The 19,129-nt window shown below is 46.6% G+C and overlaps 1 protein-coding gene across 2 annotated transcripts in view; it reads left to right on the forward strand.

Moving 5' to 3' along the window:
- The window catches only part of plekhg4 (pleckstrin homology domain containing, family G (with RhoGef domain) member 4), an 84,305-nt gene that overhangs the window by 63,754 nt on the left and 1,422 nt on the right, over positions 1 to 19,129 (forward strand). For both annotated transcript variants that reach the window (XM_084926852.1, XM_084926858.1), the window contains exons 4-20: positions 1,905 to 2,072; positions 2,260 to 2,383; positions 2,460 to 2,553; positions 3,796 to 3,882; positions 3,967 to 4,083; positions 4,581 to 4,679; positions 6,403 to 6,690; positions 7,664 to 7,786; positions 7,898 to 8,089; positions 15,399 to 16,351; positions 16,473 to 16,722; positions 16,819 to 16,908; positions 17,000 to 17,224; positions 18,254 to 18,424; positions 18,508 to 18,688; positions 18,769 to 18,885; positions 18,977 to 19,118. In XM_084926852.1, the coding sequence (XP_084782978.1) occupies positions 1,905 to 2,072; positions 2,260 to 2,383; positions 2,460 to 2,553; positions 3,796 to 3,882; positions 3,967 to 4,083; positions 4,581 to 4,679; positions 6,403 to 6,690; positions 7,664 to 7,786; positions 7,898 to 8,089; positions 15,399 to 16,351; positions 16,473 to 16,722; positions 16,819 to 16,908; positions 17,000 to 17,224; positions 18,254 to 18,424; positions 18,508 to 18,688; positions 18,769 to 18,885; positions 18,977 to 19,118 (3,421 nt within the window). The remainder of the gene's footprint in view (positions 1 to 1,904; positions 2,073 to 2,259; positions 2,384 to 2,459; positions 2,554 to 3,795; positions 3,883 to 3,966; positions 4,084 to 4,580; positions 4,680 to 6,402; positions 6,691 to 7,663; positions 7,787 to 7,897; positions 8,090 to 15,398; positions 16,352 to 16,472; positions 16,723 to 16,818; positions 16,909 to 16,999; positions 17,225 to 18,253; positions 18,425 to 18,507; positions 18,689 to 18,768; positions 18,886 to 18,976; positions 19,119 to 19,129) is intronic.

The raw sequence follows: 19,129 nt of genomic DNA on the forward strand, positions 1-19,129 counted from the left end.
TTTCACTAAAACTACCTTCGACTTCACCTCCTGTTTTAACTCACCTGTGTGGCTGCAGGAGCAGCTCTGAACGAGTCTGTGTCAGGTTTTCAGTTTTTTCTATAAAATCTCACATTTCACACGACTGCGTTGATCATTTAAAGGACCATTCACCTTTTTTTCGGCCTGCTCTGCCTCTGTTACCCAAGAGCAGACAGGAAGTTGTGTGCCTTGTGCTCTCGCTCCAGGCTCCATTAAGGGGAATTCTCTGCAGTGTCTTTACTGTTTGCTCTTCAGTTCAGAGAAAGCTGAACGTCTCATCCCTCCGGTTGTTTAACAAATAGTAAAATATGCAGATTTATCACGATGTGTTCAGATGCAGCAGAGTCTTGATGACCTCAAGCTTTTGAACTAAAAAACAACTCTGTGCATCGTAATGTAAACAAATCACCCAGAATACCTAAAACAGTAAAGGTCAGTTTCTGCTGCCCTGAGCGCTGCCTTATAGGCTCCAACACTTGACAGTAACATACTGAATAAGGATGCACAGGTGATATATTTGTTTACTGAACAAAATCACTGAAGCCTGGATAGATCTCATGCAGAGGAAGCATAACCACAGGAACTGCTGAGATCCTCTGTCTTCATGTTAGGTGTTAGGTTTGGTGAGAGCGCGTGTCAGGGAGTCTACATTGCCTATGTGTATCAGCATGTAACTTTTTTGTTCTATAGATTTATTTTGTTTTGTAATTTGAATTTGGTCAATTTGGTTAGTTCAGACATGAACATCATGAAAACTTTTTTTTGCTTTGTTTTGTTTAGTAGCTGCATGATTTATTTGCTTAACATATTGTACTTAAGTTTTTCCACACTTTTAATATTTGTACACGAGGTTTCTGCTTTTCATTATAGCACCCCCTGTGGGTTACACCCCACAGCACAGGGGTTGTTTCCCACCTGCGACTGACTTGCACTTTGTGAAACCCTGATGAAGCCTTGGACTCTGAGAATTAACTGAAAACATTCTCTCTTTATTTAAAATCAAAATTATATCATCCAGTGGGACCTAATAGATGGCTTTAAAAAAAGTGTAAAATTATGAATTACTTTATTGGTCAATAAAATCCCCTGCTGTTCCTGTTGCAGTGACGCCAGCGATAGTCTATGAAAGATGAAGGCATTTCTAGTTTTGTGGATTTAGAAAATCTACAGATGAAGCCTCCATGCCTTTCCAGTAGTGTGGAAAAACTGAGATCTGCTGCTGGAGTTTGTTGTTTATCTTAAGATGTTACAGACTGTTTATCATCTGCTTTTCTTCGAGTTCACTAAATGAGAAAAATGATTTAAAAAAAAAAAAGAGAGATGATACCTTCTGTTAAATGTTAAAGGAGTGAGGGGCGTACGTCACTTCAGTTTCAGCTTATTTACAACATCTTGACTTAAGTGAACAAAAACTGAAAACTGAAGAAGGGAATGATTTTGGTTGTGCTTGAGATCAAATTCAGCTCTTTGTGGACGGTGAATGAGTTTGACACTCGTGGTTTAAAGTCTTCAGGCAGTGTGTGTGTGTGCGCGCGTGTGTGTCCGTGCACTGTTGTATTTGTGTCCTCAGACGTGGAGACCTTGACAGTGAGGACATTTTTGTCTGGTTCTTAGCTGTTTTGCCATTTTGAGGTTAACTGCTGGGTTAACGGTTAAAGTTCTTCATTAACTACATTAACTGCAGCCCTGAAATTTAGCAGGCATGACCCGGCCGAGCTGCATTTTTTGCATGTGTGAGAGAACAGCAGGTACCCCAGCAGCACAGTATTTCTAGTTGTGAGAACATGTCCATTATCTGTGTCATACATGAAAACTGGGCCTCACAGGCCTGCTGTGTCAGTACACTGTGAGTAACACAGGTTCATTTCGGCATCTCTTCACAGGCCTCTGCAGTGAGCTGCATCCTGCCCAGTCAGAGGTTGCTCTGGCTGCTGGTTCGAATCCAACAGAACAACCAGCAGCTGTTCCAAGGGTAGTCCAGCCTGTCACCCAGTCCTCCCAGTCCAGACTGTACAGTATGCTGCTGAGGTCTGGAGCTGTTTGTCTGCCTGGTGAGAAAACACAAACGTCATGTACCAACCAGTTTCAGGCCTCAGACTCAGACCCGACTAGACTAAGATCAGGGCAGTCAGAAGCTCCAGCCTGAGGTTTATAAAGTTGGGCAGGTGGAGCAGACTGAACTTCAGAGTTGGAGTCACTGTTTCTGTGTGTAAATGAAGTTGCTGCGTCTTCCTGCAGGAACCAGAGACAAAGGTGGGCGAGCGCTGCTTACCGTCTCCACCACGAGCCCCGTGTGGTCCCACCTGGACTGTGACAGCACTGAGCTGCCCCGCCTCCTCCTTTACTACACCTCCACCCTCAGGTACACTCCTCTGTTACTGTTGTTACTCAGGTCTCTGTGCTGTCCACCCTCTGATATCACTTCTTTCATGGAACAGGAAGGAGGTGCTAGCGTCGGGGCTGACGGTGTTGGTGGATGCCCGTGGAGCTGCTCCCTCTCCCGCCCTGTACTCCGCCCTCAGGTCGCTGCAGGTGAGTTGGTTATGATTGAGCTACCTGGAGACAGGAGCTCTGTGCTGTGGAGCTGCAGACTGAGCACGTGCGAGAAAAGGTGGCTTTGCTAATTCTGGAGTCTCTCTCATGTTTCAGCCCCTCAGAGTCGTTTTATTCTCCAGGAGTCATTTAGAGAAACATGCACTCATGAGAGACAGCATCTCAGCTCCTATTAAAACAATGATGCAGCTGCTCCTGATGAGGAATACATGCAGAACGTGAATAGTGGAGAAACATTTGTACAGAGCAGAATATGTCGTCCTTCTTATCTCTGATCGACCATGAATCTGAGAATGTTTTTTACATTTTCAATCATGATTTCTTGTTTCTGTTTAAAGTATCAAAGTTGAAGCTGTAGGTTTCTGTGCAGCCACAGTGTTTTAGTTTCTGGTCAAAACAGCTGTTAAAACAGGAAATGGATTATGGATCCTTACTCTGTCCTCCCCTCTGGCATCCAGGTCTGAACATCGTCAGTGACCTTCAGGAACGAGGGGACAGTCAGTTAGTTTAAAAAGAAGTTTTTTCCCCATAAACTTTATCTCCACCTCACTGGAAAACTTAGGAAGAGAGAAGTGTGGTTACAGAGGCCAACTGAGCTCCTTAATGATGTGCTCTGATTGGTCAGTGACCAACAGGGGGCGTTAGTTACAAACTGCGGTGGTTGGAGGACTGCTCTGCTGCTGCTTTTGAAATTTATCGTTTATGGATTAGAAACAAGTCCCCACACGGTCTGTGGCAGCTTTGTATAGTTCCAGTCAGCTGGTTTCACTGACAGACTGAACCCAGAGAGGTCAGAGGTCGTGAGTATAACGCATCAACAACAGCACTCTGTCTACCAGTGCTTTTCTTTAATATATGGGTTCAGTGACTCACAGGCTATTTCTATCTGAATTTATTAGCATTAATCAAACTTTAAATCTTGAAAGCAGAACATCTGAAAAGCTCGACCCCCAGCAGACTAACAACCTGAAAATCAACCAGACTCCAGTTTTTAGCCCCGTTTTAAGAACGGTCTTGTTTCCTGATGTACTTTATTAGTTTAATTCTGTTTTTAGTGGTTTTCTCTGAAAATGTGATCAATTGGTTCTTGTTCTAAATACATGAACAACTGCTTATTGATGGAAACTTTGTGCTGATCACCAGAGAAACTGATGTGTGTGTGTGTGTGTGTGTGTGTGTGTGTGTGTGTGTGTGTGTGTGTGTGTGTGTGTGTGTGAGCAGGAGGACACACCAGGCTCCATCCACGGTGTTTTGATCCTTGCTAACAAGGACTCATCTCTGCGTGTGGACAAACCTGCAGCTACACAGGTAACACTTTACACCGCAGCTGCTCACAAACACCTTTGTGTGAATGTATGTTTTAAAGTGTGCGTTGATGTTTCTGTTGTGCAGGTGGAGGTGCTGAGCTCTCCAAAGTCTGTCCAGAAACACGTGGAGCTCCGACAGCTTCCCGTGGAGTTTGGAGGATCCTTCAGCTTCAGTCAGAGCAGCTGGGTCAGCTTCAGATTGGTCAGTGTAAAACTCGCACACAGATTAAAATGAACAATCAAAAAGAAAGGCAGACGTGTAACAGTGAAACACACGAACACGGTGAAGTCTGTTAGTTAGAACAATGTCAAACCTTTCTTAAGTGTTTTGATGATTTGTAGTCATCAGAAAACTGTTTCACCTACATGAGTATAAGCCACGTCAGACTCACATTCCATGTTTGTACTGACGAGTGTTGGACAGACGTCTCACAGTGTCACGACAAACCCAAATCAGTCAGCACAGGTTAATCCCTGCTCGCTGGTGCAGGTGAGGCATGTCTGATTCTGGACTTTCACAGCTCCTCTTTGCTTTTCTGCAGCTGAAACGCTTTGAAACGTTGCATGCTTCATTAAAAAATAATAATTTATTCACCTTCCAGTTGAGTATTTAAAGCTTCTTTTCTTCTTTCATAAGTGAGTTTAAGTGTGCAGCTTTAGAAACGATTCACACAATGAAAATGTGTGTTTGTCCCTCAGAGACTGGAGCAGCTGACCCGTCAGTGTGAGGACGTCATCAGCCTGCTGCAGAAGAGCATCAACGCGCTGCAATCCACACCTTTACCGAACACTGCTGAGGTAAAAACACACACGGCATGGAAAGAGAGTGCTAGATCTGTGTCTACTCCTCACCTGTAAAAGGCCGACGGGGTACTGTGATTACCCCGCCAGCCGGGCGCGCGTGGACACCTTAGGCTACGTTCACACTGCAGGTCTTGATGCTCAATTCCGATTTTTTTGATCAAATCCGATTTTTTTTTTTGTCTGCTCGTTCACACTACAGATAAAATGCGACAGCAAACGCGCTCTAGTGTGAACGCTCAAAGCGGCCCGCATGCGCAAAAGAAGACGTCACACACAACGCGCTCTGTTTAGACCCAGAGCAAAGAGTATTGTTTGACTGATGGCCCTTAATATAAAGACTTCGGACTTCACGTTTCCCAATTTTTGCTCTAAGTTATTAGGTTATTTACATAATAATGTAAATAACCTAATAATTATCCTTATTGCTGTTTTAGAGGAGCGGTGCTTCAAAGGATAGCTGCAGATTTCTGTCAGAATCTGCAGATTATACAGTACAAATAAAATGTTCACGTTTCTCCAACGTTGTCTTCCCAACAGTTTCACTGGATGGCCAGGAAGCGTTCGCGATGTCTTATCGGGCGCTTCTCCGGCGCTGATAATTGGCATCTGTCTTGTGTCAGTGACGTAAAAGACAGATTTAATGCGACTTGACCATCAAACAGCGGTCGCTTTCTGAAACATCGGATTCAGTACCACATACGAAAGTGACGCAGATCGGATTTGAAAATATCGGATTTGTGCCGTTCACACTGATATGGGTCGCATAGGGTCAAAAAAATCAGATTTGATGCGCTTTCGCCTGCAGTGTGAACGTAGCCTTAGTTTGTACATGCGAGAGTGAGGCAGCAGAGGAGCTTCAAATTGATACCATAGGTGTGTCTGCTGAGGGGTAGCCAGTATTTTTACTTTAGGAACCTAAATCTGTCCAATTAACAACAAATTTGTTAGTTATATAAGAACAATCGGGGGGAGGTTGTAGTCTTTAGGAGAGCTCAGGACTACAACTCAGTCAGTTGAACTCTGAACCATCCTCCCCGCTTGGAGTTTGCGATACAGTCGTCTTTTTAAGATATCTGATTGGATGACTGAAAGACTGTCTCGTGCTCCTAATCCTTTCTGGCCAAATGGCACTCTGACCAAATTCATGGTGCTATTCCAGAACTTTTTCAAAACTTTTGTAAAGTTTATCATTTCCTGTTCTTATGTTATACAAATTGGGTTTAATATAAAACTGTGTATTTTCTGGAAATGAGGCCTAAAAGTTGGGCTCATTGAAAACATGAACAGTTTCAACAGGAGGCTGTTGATCCCTTCACAAGTATTAAAATCCACTCTGCGTGTTTTTATTCACTTGAACAGTTTGTAGTTTTGTGTTCTGGTCTCACTGTTTTGTTTGCTTAATGTTCTTTAGTTTGTCACCGTCACTCCAAAGTTGACATGTTAACTTCCGGCCTGTTTATCTGAATTATTTTTGTGTACAGTGTCCAACTTTGGGAGCAATGAGCTGTAGAGATACTGAAACTAAGTGGCACTCAAAGCTCAAGAAAGTAGTTCTTTCAGGATTGTTTTGAGTAACTGGGTCATGAATCCTGGAAGTGGATTTTTTTTAATGTTTTTTTTTTTTTATCACATGCACAGAGTCAGTGAACGACACCGTCTGCTCTCAGTTCTCATATAAAGGTTCAGACACCAGCTCAAACTTCTCTGTCTTTGCCAGGATGCCGAGCTGCTGCTGTCCCGCTACAGGGCAGTGATGTGCAGCATCCTCGCAGACAGCCGATTGGTGCAGCTCCAGCAGGAGGGCGGCGCCTCGCTGGCGTGGCTGCGCAGGGAGGAGAGCAGCGTCGGCGTGGCGGTGGACCAGCGGGCGGCGGTGGAGTCGGTGTCGGCTCTGTACGAGCAGGTGGACGAGCTGCTCCACCGCCTGGTGATGCTGTCCAACTCCAAAACGCAGGAGATGAACTTCATCGCAGACTTCAGGAACCTGGAGCAAGGTTTCAGCGAGGTCAGTCTGAGCACGCTCAGTATGCATCGTTCATACTGACATTTACATCAGTGTCGTCTTAATGTGAGGAGTTGACTTCATGATGAACCGTGACACTGAGACACTCCCACCTCCTTTGTTTCCTTGGTTACGCTCTTAGCCAGTGATCAAAGTGTGGACAGCAGCCCCCTGGTGTGCTGTGAAGGTACTGCAAGTGGGCCAAAAGAAGTAATGCACAATAAATACATTAAAAAAATATAATTTTCAGATGTTTTTCTTTTTTTTTACCTGAACTCTGGTGTCTTGTATCTTGTCAGTAGAGGAAAAAACTAAAGTGGAGCTGTGGTTGTCAGATGTAGGGAGGTTTTAACTTAATACTTTTTTTGTGAAACGAGGCATGTTTGGAAATATGCGCTCTAAGCTGTAAGCAATCGAATTATTACCTGATAACATCAGATTAATGTCAGATCAATAACCATCAACAGAAAAACACCAATTATGTGTCTGGAGTTAAACTGGAACGAGTTTGTCTTCTGAAGCTTTGACAGGATGAAACACTTCCCTCCCTGAGCCCACTCACCAATGAATGATTAGGAAAATGAATAAACATTAGATGATATATGGATTTCATAAATGGGTAATTCAGGTTAAAGTAGATCCATATGTGAGCGATTTGCTGCTTGCGGGTGTGGATGAACTGTCAGACATTTGGCCCTCAGGCATAGACGAGCTGAAAGAGCTGCAGCATTGATTGGTTCTCTTTTTCCTTTCTTAGCCTTATTTTTTGTTTTTCTGTCATTCTTTGACTTCGTAACCATAAAAAAAAGTGTTGACTGGAGTTCTGTTTGGTTTTTTAAGAAAGAGCTTTTAGATTTAACTGAGCAGAGGACATGCCTCGCATCTCACCTGGCAGGGTGGGAGGTTTGATCCTCTGGATCACATGTTAATGTGAAGTTTACCTTACTGTGTGTGTGTGTGTGTGTGTGTGTGTCAGGTGAAGACGTGGCTACAGGAGGTTGGTGAAGTTCGTCTGAAGAGTCTGGAAGAGCCGGCAGACTCTCTGGTGCTTCTGAATGAAAAACAGCAGGACTACAAGGACTTCTGCACAACGGCATACGTACGACACACACACACACACACTCTCTCTCTCACTCGTTCAAACATTTCTTTTAGCCCATACTGAGGACTGGTCCCCACAGAGGATGAGGTCTGTTTCTTCTGTGTGCAGGACCAGTGTAAACAAGGGAAGGAGCTGCTGTCTCGGCTGGAGCGCCGGGACGACGTGCCGTCCGCTGACCTCCACATTTACGAGGACAAAGTTCACTCCTTCTGGGCTCAGCTGCAGGATTTCACTCAGCGGGTCAGCAGTACCGGGCAGAACATCGAGCGGGCCGTCCAACTCTATGGCTTCTTAGATCAGGTACAGTCACTGAGGCTGTGGCTCATCGGATCGGTTTTTAATGGCAGTTTGAGCCTCACAGTCATCTAAATGTGTAAATCTATATTTAAAAGTGAATTTCAGTGTTGTGAACAGTACTTACTGCTCTTTCTGATTATAGCTCCAGCTGTGCTCTGATTTTTCATGTTTAACTGTCTCTCGGTTTAAACCATCTGAGAAGCCTGTCGGCTCTGTCTGAGCAGCTTCGAATCCATCTTCAGAAATCTAATTTTAGCTGCATGTAAAACAGCTGAATGTGGATGGGAGCAGCTGGTTTGTCGTGTCTCTCCTCCTCCTCCTCATATCGTCTCCCTGCAGTGAAACTGACAGCTTGTATTGAGGCCAGGAGGATGAAGAGGGGGGAGAGAGTGTCAATATTGCTTTGTGTACTGGACTCTTTGTAAAGGGGTGTGAGGGGGGTGATGGTCTTTGTCCACATGACTCTGTCTTGTAGGTTTGTTTGTGTGTTTTTATGTCATGCTGATATTTTTATAATGTGCAGATTCTTGAAATTCAGTCATGAAACAGTTGAAGTTGTCCCTCAGACATCCTATAAAAACAAAAGCACCGACCACAAAAGTTTCTTCGATCGTTGTTCACATCATAACCGAGAGCGACACGGTGTGAACTCCGGCGCACTTTCAGAAAAGATTTAGACTCGTGTCATATTAGGACGTACACAGCGTAGGATGAGGACAGGGGCGTAGATCGACCGGTCAATCGACAGCTTTGCTTTTACCCTCTTCTCCACAACAGATCGGTACAGCGTCCACATCACTACAGACACCACCCCAATCTAGTCTGTCAGTCTCTCGCTCGTGAACAAGACCCTGAGATACTTTAACTCCTCCACGTGGGGCAGCAACTTATTCTGGACTCCAGCCCTGACAAGTCCTGTGACAACTGAAAAATCAAGAATCCAGTTGATCTGTCCAGATCCCACCACACACACACACACACACACACACACACACACACACACACACACACAATGGGTCCCAGCCACACTTAGCCCGAAGAAGTTACATGGTCCACATTCCTGCAACAAACTATTTTTTCTATATCATCTCCCGAGGTGCAGCAGCTGCTGGGCCTCCTGCTGCCTCTTCAAAAAAACAGCCGCTCATCCAAAGTCCCTTCTGACGACCTCGCGCGTCCGTAGACCTTTGTCTTTCATTTCATTTGTTTTTCGAAAGGATGATCCGAAATTCCCTGTAAAAAGACACTTCATGATAAGTTGGTACAGAAATCAAGCGTACAATTACCAAGAAAGTAATTATGGTTTTTGCTATAGCTCATAAGCTCGTGTGAATGAACATGACGGACCGACACATTTTTACTCGCTCGGTTTGCTGCTGAACTGGTTTAGCTGTTGAACTAAACCAAAGGAGAGAAACAGCCTCTCTGTTGGGGAAAACAAAAATTGAAATTGCGATGACAAGAAGATTATTTTTCATTCTGTGGAAGTCTTTTCAAGCCTCGCTTCCTGTCCTGTCCTGACATGTCTGCTCTGTGGCTGAAAACATCAGCTTGTGGGGATCCGATCCGCCTCTCACTCAGCGGTGGGCTCGGCCGGTCGGCAGGCACGTGTTTCAGACCGATGTTTAAACTTTCACCAGTGAAGTTTGTTTGGATGCTTTAGTCACGCCACCAAATTCTGCACAACACCAACCACAGAGTGTGCTGAAGTTTCCTCTCTGATACACTAAGCAGGCAGTACTGACCTGACACACACAGACAGGAATGAAGCATGCACACGAGTGTGTGTGTGTGTGTGTGTGTGTGTGTAGTCCAGGTATCACTCCGGTGCCAAGTTTTCTTTCCATCCCCCTTTCATTCCTTTCACCACAAAGTCTTTGTCGCCGTGGTGATGCCCCCCCTCCTCTCCTCCTGGGACCGCCCATCTGCCATTCAGCCCATTGATGAAGTGTGGGGGGGTCACTGTGTGTCTGTGTGTGTGTGTGTGGTCAGGATGCCACTCTCTGCGTGCCTCACTCAGGCTTCAGAGCTTCAGCTGAACACACAGAGGTACGATACACACTTCTTACTGTTTTTGTTGTTGTTGTTTTAAAAACACACACACAGCTGAGGTTTGCTTTGGAGAAGTTTTATCAGCACACGTGTGTGTGTGTGTGTGTGTGTGTGTGTGTGTGTGTGTGTGTGTGTGTGTGTGTGGCAGTTTTTCAGCCGTTTGATGTTAACTTGGCGTCACTTTGACTGCAGAGATCTTTGAAGCTGCTCTTGCTGCTTGTTGCTCGCTCTCCCTCTCTTTCTGCGTGTGTGTTACCAGTTTACCTGCTGCAGATGTTATCGTGTCGTTTCCAGATCACGCATGTTGTCATGTTGCTGCGGCTCAGTGACGTTCCCACCCCGACTCGTGTTTTTTGCATATAAAGCGACACAGGATTACTGTCTGTTTCGATGATGGTGTGTCGGAGGTAATTTTGCTTGTCATGTGTTTTGGGGACGGAGACTCCAGCTAGCAAGCTGCAGGAAAGGAAAGGAAATGGGTATTAGCAAATATAAAACTGGCTGTCTGCTCCATTTCACAGCAGTCACAGCGGCAGCATCGTTCCTTTTTCCGCTTTGTCGTGTCCACATTGTTCACAGCTGAGTGGCAGGAAAAAACTCCAACAGCTGGCAGAGCGCTCTGTGCTCATAGGTGGACGATAAAGGGAGCAATCTCAGGCTACAGGTTTATTCTGCTGTACCTGCACACACTGTCATTTCATTTCAAGGAGCCAGTAAAGAAACTTTAACCTTCCAGTCAGTAAACCAGCTGCTCCACCACAGCTATCAGAGCTCAGTCTCCAAAATCAGTTTGATTCATACCAAGTTTTCTCTTCAGAGGGGATGAGCAGCATTTGGAGAAAACTTTATGTTTTTTCTTGTATTTACTTATTTTTAAATATTTTTGGTAAAATCACTTAATCGTGATTAGATACTGGGGAAAAATAATGAATTCTATCATTTTGATCCATTTCCAGTTCACCCGTTACTTCTTTAAGAAACTTTAAGAATAACAGCTTTTAGCACAGCAGCGAGGTTTGGCCAGGCGCTAGCAGCTCCACGTGGGCTCGTTTTCAGAATAGTTTCACCACGTTGCCTAGTTTCTTCTCGGACGGCGATACACCGGATCTGGTCATGTGTCCGCTCATTTTTTTTAATACGCACCACTCGAACACAGTATTGGGTTCATTCTGAACCTTGTCGGTACCTGCTGTGATCCAAACTGTCGACACCTCCTCGGATCAGTTCCTCCGACTGCGTTCTGGCAGCAGTTCCCTTCTGTCAGCTATGACATGCTAGCATGTAGATGTGGTTTTTATAATAAGTGATTTTATATTGAAAGGAAGGAGATCAGTTTCCTCTGATCTGGACAGGATACAGCATCTGTCAGTTTTATGTTTTTAAGTTTTCCGTTTTGCACCGAAAACGATGTGTGACAGTTTGTCAGGTAGTGTCTGAATTCTTGAATATTGTGAGCTCACAGTGACCTTTGACCATGAAAATCTTACCCTCCATCTTCGAGTTCAAGTAATTTTTTTTGCCATGTTTAAGTATCTCAAGAATGGGACAAATGGACACCTGAAAACACGGCACCTCTGGGCACAGCTGTTTCTGACGTCGGGGCATAAAAACACTGGTATTGGAGGATTCTGCCTTGTTTGACATTTCTTCCTTTTATATGAAGACTTCAGAATAAAAGCACAGACTGTAGAAACAGAGCAAAGAGTGAAGAAACAAAGTGAAACAAAAGACTTCTTTCACATCAACAAGAGTTTGAAGACAAAACGCTCTCCTCCAGGAACCGCAGAACCGTTTGAAGTAGGTTCACCGCTACTCCTCTGAAGGAGGAGGAAAGGAGCCCTACCCCCTCCTTTTATATGGTTTGGAAGGTTTTGGCCTCCTCCGCCCTCCCTCTGTTTCCCCTCCTCCTCTTTGGTTGACTGGCTCCAGGCCTGGAGTCCTGCAGGGCCACTGTCCCCAAAACCACAGCCCGTGTGCTCCTGTTTATCCCCCCTCCTGCCTCCCCCCCCTGCAGCACCATAACAACCACATGTTATTTTAATTAGAGTCCTCCCCTTCTCTGCCCCACGTTTTCACTCCCTCTCTTGTTTGGAAACATCCAGAGTCGAGCTGAAACAATCGGCCGAATAATCAATTTATTGATCGACGGAAACGTAATCGGCATCTGTTCTGATCATTGATTGTCGGAGGTCTGAAAATAGATTAAAAGCAAATGTTGTCAGGTTTGTGAAGTGGAAATGGTCCAGTAACGCTGGATCCAAAGCTTCCTTACTGGAAAGCAGTACATTTCTTCAGCCTTACTTTATAAATCGATGCGAACGATGCTAAAATAATGAAAGTAGAAGAAACCCAAGGAACAATCTGTTCCTCATATTATTATATGAACAGTTTACAACACTTATCTGAAGGACCTTTATATTGAAGTGTAAAGATCCTAAGTATTAGAGAGGCTCATGTGATCACTGGGCTCTGTGAGCAGTACTTGGTGATGATGGTGATGATGGGGAGGAAGAACACTCTTTTAACAGGAAGAGACCTCCAGTAGAACATGAGGGAGGGTAAGCCTTTGGTAATAATGGTACATGCACAGCAGCCCTCAACTTGGTCCAAAGAAGCTGCGCGTGTTCAAGTTTCCAATCGTTAAATTCTCCAGTCTTTAACCTGGCAGCTAATGCTAACCGTCTCAGACAGTCACTGCTAACGGCCGGCCATCATGTGTGCTGCCTCCTGCACGCTCGACCAGGTGTTTCTCTACCTAAACCACAGAGTAGTTCCTGCTGTGTGCTACATGTGGAAAACATCCCAGCCTGATGCTGCTGAAATAGTCCAAAGACACACAGTATCTGGGTTCATGAAAAGCTTTTTATACAGTCAGAATATTGAGATCTACATTGGTCATTTCCACAGTCCAACCACTGTCTGCCACAGTCTCTGCAGGTAAACTATTCATTATAAAATGGACCTCTGAAAACACCCCAAGTCATCTTCATTTAAAGTGGTCCAATCAGATCTTAATAAAATGATTAAACCTGGCTGACAACTAAAATGTACCCACAGTTGTTGTGTTGTAGAATCGAAGATAAAGAGTACAGTTACAATAAAGGACTGCTGTGACGATCCTCTCTCTCACACACACACACACACACACCTTTGTGCATGTGGGAAGTGAGCGGCTGCAGCGATCAGGACACATCAGCAGCTAATCGGTCTGAAGAGCGCTGACCCGGTAGCCTCCTGCCACATCGATGTCCATATGGTTTCATTGTTAGCACGTCCTGTCGGATCATATCTGTGTCACCGCCTTGGTTGTTTACGTCGACCTCATGAAGACGGGAAGCCTCGTCCTACAGCGCTTTTTTTAATGTTCATTAAATGATTAAATCCTGCTGGCTCACTTTCAGCAGGTCTCAGATCAGTGATCTCAGTCTGAATGGATTATTATTAGACCTTATCTAATGAAATATTAACTGACACATCCTTCTGTTTTTGGACCAATTTCTCCTCTTTGAGCCTTTCTGGGAAGACTGATTGAAGAGTTGGTGTAGGCAGAGATAGATGTTGGAGCACACCTCCACCTTCTCAGGCAGGCGTGCAGCAGATGATTGTTGTGCCACAAACCTCTGTGCTTTGCACGTTTAGACTCAAACCATCGGTGCCTGCCGCTGTCACCAAATCAGCCGAGACTGAAGTGTCAGAGCTGCTCCTCAGTGTTCTGCGATGCTGGTGGGTTGTTTTCTTTCAGCAGGCACTGAAGAGGGTGTCTGTACCCTCACAGTGAACCCTCACCCTGCTGTGCTTCCAGCGCCCTCTGCTGGCCACACCCTGCTCCCCCCCCCAAACCCAACCAGCTGTCAGCGCTGCTGAACTTTTCCTCTCCAGGCCTTGAAAAGTTTGGAATAACCTGCTCCGAACTGACATGCACATGACCTTGTGTGCGTGTGTGTCTCCTGCTGTTTTAGTGGTGAAGTAATATGTTAGCTGCATGTCAGGAAGGTAAAGACTCATTCAGTCATTCTTCAGTGGAGAAGCAGGAGGCCTCTGGTCTTTAATTTACCACACACACACACACACACACACACACACACACACACACACACACACACACACACACACACACACACACACACACACACGCTCTCCTCCCCCTCCAGCCTTCAACAAAAAGGAGATTGGCGGTCGACTCCTTTGTGGTGCGCACACAAACACGAGCTCACACTTCAAAGCTCTCTGACTACACACTTGCAGAGTGACGTCATTGTCGGTCTGTTCTTGTTGTTTGTCAGAACAGACAGAAAAAACGGAGACGCCCTGAACGTTTCAGTGTTGGGTCCGAGTTCTGCTCGCTTTAAAGGAAAAGCTGGTCCGGCTTGGACCAGGAAACATCATCACTTTGAAAACAAACGAGGAAAACGTCTTTCTCAGAGAGATGGTTTAAAAGTTTACATGTTACGTCAGCTGTTTTAGTGCGGGCCTTTTAGGACCTCCTCCACGTGAGAAGAGGACCTGCGCCATGGCATCTTTGTGTGTGACCCTAGCAAAAAACAAAAAAAAAGTGGGCGGGGAAAAGGTGGGTGTTCAGCTTGATTGGGGAAACTTAAAATGTTCCCATCATAACCAGCTAAAGTAACCCCATCACCTCCTGCCTTTTTCTTTTTTCAGTCTTTTTGCTTTTGAATTTATTAAAATGAAGAAAAAAACATTTCTTCAGTGGGCTGCTGTCTAGGGTCAAAGGTCATGTCATCTGGACAAAATAGATCTTCTGCTCTTTGAATTTTTTAAACGATGATATTTGAGTTTCAGATTGTTTTTCATGTTATAGTAAAACACCTCTGTGAGCGCTGGGGTGTCACAGCGTCTGTAAATGTTGATTTGAAGCGTCGAGCGAGCAGCAGCCTCCGAGAGCGTTTCCTTCATCCATCACAACCAGCTGGACACATAAAGTTCCTGCTGGGCTTTAGCTCTGGTTCTGATGTTTACTTATCATTTTGAACAGGGTGCCACTGAGAGTGTTTTCTATTGTCCTTAACCAACCAATGAGCACGCACTACGGCGTGAATGCTGATTGTTTGGGGTTTTTTGTTTTTAGTTAGTCGTCTTATTTGATTTCTGACAGATTTTTGATGCTGTCTGACTTTCTCCTGAGCGCCCCCTGCTGTACTTCAGCTAAACTGCAGTCATTTTCTATACAGCGGGATTAACAGGAAGTGGAATGGCGCCTTTCCATCAGCTCTCCATGTGACTCTCCCCTCTCTCTCTGCAGGCTTATGGCTGGGCGCTGCAGGGTATGCGTCACCTAGCTGGGATCAGTATGGAGGACTGCACACTGCCAGACAAATGCCAAGCTGTGATTGGCTGCCTGGAGGACTACCAGCGTCTGCACCCACCAATCCCAGACGCCTGTTTTCAGGAAATGAAGGTGACTGCGGGTGAACTGCGGGGCGAGCGAGGCCTTCGTCAGTGGAGCTTCGCTTGGTCAAAGTGTCAAGAGACCAAGAAGATGTTTGACAGGAAGATGGAGGCAGCATTCAAGACGCGTGACTCCGCCCACAGGCGCCGCTCTGACTCTGCCACCAGCAGGAGCTCCATCTCCTCCAGCAGGAGCTCCATCTCCTCCAGGAAGTCTCTGTCAGGACTCTGGGGGGCCCGTGACACCTCCTCATCCTCCTCCCGCCTGCCAGAGGAGAAAACAAAGGCCTCCTCACCCCCTTGTAATGCCTCCTCGGTTCTTTCCATTACCTCCACCTCTGCTGCCTCCGCCTCCCCTCCCACCCCGCAGCACACGCCGCTCCTCCGGCGACTTTTTCGCAGCTCCTCCTCAGACGAGTCCTCAGACCGTGTGGATATCACTTCCTGCAGTCCCAGACTCCACCGCCTGGATTCTTCTCCCTGCTTCACTCCATCATCGTCTTCCTTCTCCCTCTCCTCTTCCTCCTCTTCCTTCTCCTGCAGACGACAGCAGCTCAGGAAGACTCAGAGTTTCGACTGCCCCGCCACCCCGGAGACGTCGCGCTACAGCCCGTCTGCTCGCGCCCTCAGCGAGCCAGTGCGCAGAGGAAACACGGGTGTGTTCATTCGTGGTCTGGAGGTCAGCAGCACTGAGGCAGCAGACCGCACGCTCTGCCCCAGGACGCCTTCTCACAGCTGGGCAGGACAGGGGCCACATAGCCCCGGGACACCCAGCACACCCACGGGGGAACCCCGACCCAGGGGCAGGTGGGTAATCCTGGTTTCTCAGACTGAATTTGTAGACTGACACTTCTCTGCTGACATCTGTGTGTGTGTGTGTGTGTGTGTGTGTGTGTGTGTGTGTGTGTGTGTGTGTGTGTGTGTGCAGCAAGCTGCGTCACATTGTGGAGGAGATGGTGAACACGGAGCGCGAGTACGTCCGCTCACTGCGTTACATCATACATCACTACTTCCCCGAGATGGACCGAGCAGACCTCCCGCAGGATCTCAGGGGGAAACGCACCGTCGTCTTCGGCAACCTGGAGAAACTCCTCGACTTCCACAGCCAGTTTTTCCTGAAGGAGCTGGAGGCCTGCTCGAAGCATCCGCTCAGAGTGCCACACTGCTTCCTCAGACATGTAGGACACACACACACACACACACACACACACACACACACACACACACACACACTCTTCATATGTACTCTGTGTGAATGTGTTTGTGTTGAACAGCAGGAGCAGTTCGGTCTGTACGCTCTTTACAGCAAGAACAAACCCAAGTCTGACGCTCTTCTGGCGAATCACGGACACTCCTTCTTCAGAGTGAGAACTACAACCACCACCTCTGACCTTTGACCTTAACGTGACCTCATATTTGTACTTACACTAACCCCTGCCCCCCTCGTTCCTGCAGAGGAAGCAGCTGGAGCTGGGCGATAAGATGGACCTGTCCTCCTACCTGCTGAAGCCCGTTCAGAGGATGAGCAAATATGCGCTGCTCCTCACTGACCTCATGAAGGAGGTGGGCGTGGCACAAGAGGCGGAGCTTACTGCACTGCAGTCTGCCACCAATATGGTCAAGTTCCAGCTTCGCCATGGAAACGACCTGTTGGCCATGGACGCCATTCGAGACTGTGACGTAAGTGTGGCCTGATCTGAGCTCAGGTGAAACTCGTGTTCTAGACTCAACAGAAATATTGATCTGAGGTGAAAGTCCCCTCCACATCACACATGAATCAAATTCAAGGAGCAGAACTTCTGGAACTGATCACTTGTTCCAAAATCCTTGATTATGGTCTCCTAAAAATTCCTGGATCCAAAATCCTGAAAAACTTTTAGTAGTCCAACTAAAAACCAATCACACGACCGCCTTGATGGACATGATTACCACAGTAAGATGGGAGGTTTGTGTTTGTTGTGGGTTTCATGATAAAGACGGAGCTCAAGGTGAGACGTTTAAATTGGACCGTGTCGTTAAACGCTCCCTCTTTGTGTTTTCTGCTCTTTTAAGTTAAACAGCGTAACAGTATCAGAAACTATTTTCCATATATGCTGTGAAATACTCCAGAAGCCAGTTCAGAGGCTTCCTCCAGCAGACTGCAGCTCCCCGTGAGGCTGGTGGTAGCCTCCAAAAAGCCTGACCAGCCATTCCTTTGTGTTCAGATTACCAAACTAAGGGCTGTGTCCCATGAGCCTCAGCAGAGCCGCTTTTATGGTCTTTTACTTTTCTATAATCCTGTTTTAGCGTCGTCATTCGTGCCCAAGTCTAAAACGTCTTAAATTAAGTTTCGATGGACCTTAAATGTTTTCACTGCACTGCAGCACTTCCCAGCATGCAGCATAATGCTGCTGTTTGCCCGCATTAAACACTGAAGTTTAGGCTGTGATGAGATCATCTCGCGCCTAAATAGTACACAAATATCACAGGGACATATTTAGATCTGCCGGGCTTACAGCGCACTAATGCAGAGGTAAATGGAAAGTGTCCAAATGGGAGGGCGCAGGTGAATCTGTACCTCATCATCTTGTGGAAAAGGTGATGTTACTAAACTGGAACCACAGCTTACCTCCAGACCTTACCTACAAACTGAGGTGAACTTAATTAAATCGGCTATTCTTAGGAAATAAACCCAATCAGCTCACATCTTTCTTCTTCTTCTGCCTGCAGGTGAACCTGAAGGAGCAGGGTCAGCTGATCCGGCAGGACGAGTTCACTGTCTGGAGCGGGAGGAGGAAATGTCAGCGTCGCATCTTCCTGTTCGAGGAGCTCGTCCTCTTCAGTAAACCTAAGAAGATGGAGGGAGGGCTGGACGTCTTCATCTACAAACACTCCTTCAAGGTAAGCTCTCCAAGAGCAGGCGAGCCCACGCCAACCGTGAGGCGAGGAACTTTCTGAGCAGAAAACGTGTGCCTGTGCTGCAGACGGCGGACGTTGGTCTGACAGAGTCGACGGGGGACAGCGGGCTGAGGTTTGAGATCTGGTTCAGGAGGAGGACATCCAAGAATCAGACCTTCATCCTTCAGGCGACAACGACGGACGCAAAACACGCCTGGACAAACGACATCGCCCGAATCCTGTGGACCCAGGCCACGAGGAACAAAGGTGCGGATGGCGGAGCGTTCAGGAGAGCGGAGAGCGTCGGTGTCGGAGATCAACTCACCCGTTTGTCTTTCTGCCAGCAGAGATGCGTTTGAAGGAGATGGTGTCGATGGGCGTGGGCAACAAACCGTTCCTGGACATCCAGCCGAGCGACGCGGCCATCAGCGACCGAGCCGTTCACTACATGATGAAGAGCAGAGGTGCCGCTCAGACTTTACTTTCACTAGAATTCACCAATCAGCTCGTTAGTTACTGATGATCAAAAAGTAAAACGGTGATTGGGTCCTTCAGGTGCCAGAACGCGGGCGTCCATCGCCGTCTCCGTCTTCGACCATTCGAATCCTTTTAAAAGGGGAACGGTGACCTCTGACCCTGCAGCATTAGGCCCATCTTCAGCCAGCCTGCTGGGACCGCTCAATCTGCACATGTACAGGTGAGACTTAC

Source organism: Perissodus microlepis, chromosome 1, assembly GCF_051167445.1.
Source record: "Perissodus microlepis isolate ML-2025 ecotype Zambia chromosome 1, ASM5116744v1, whole genome shotgun sequence".
Lineage (NCBI taxonomy): Eukaryota > Metazoa > Chordata > Actinopteri > Cichliformes > Cichlidae > Perissodus > Perissodus microlepis.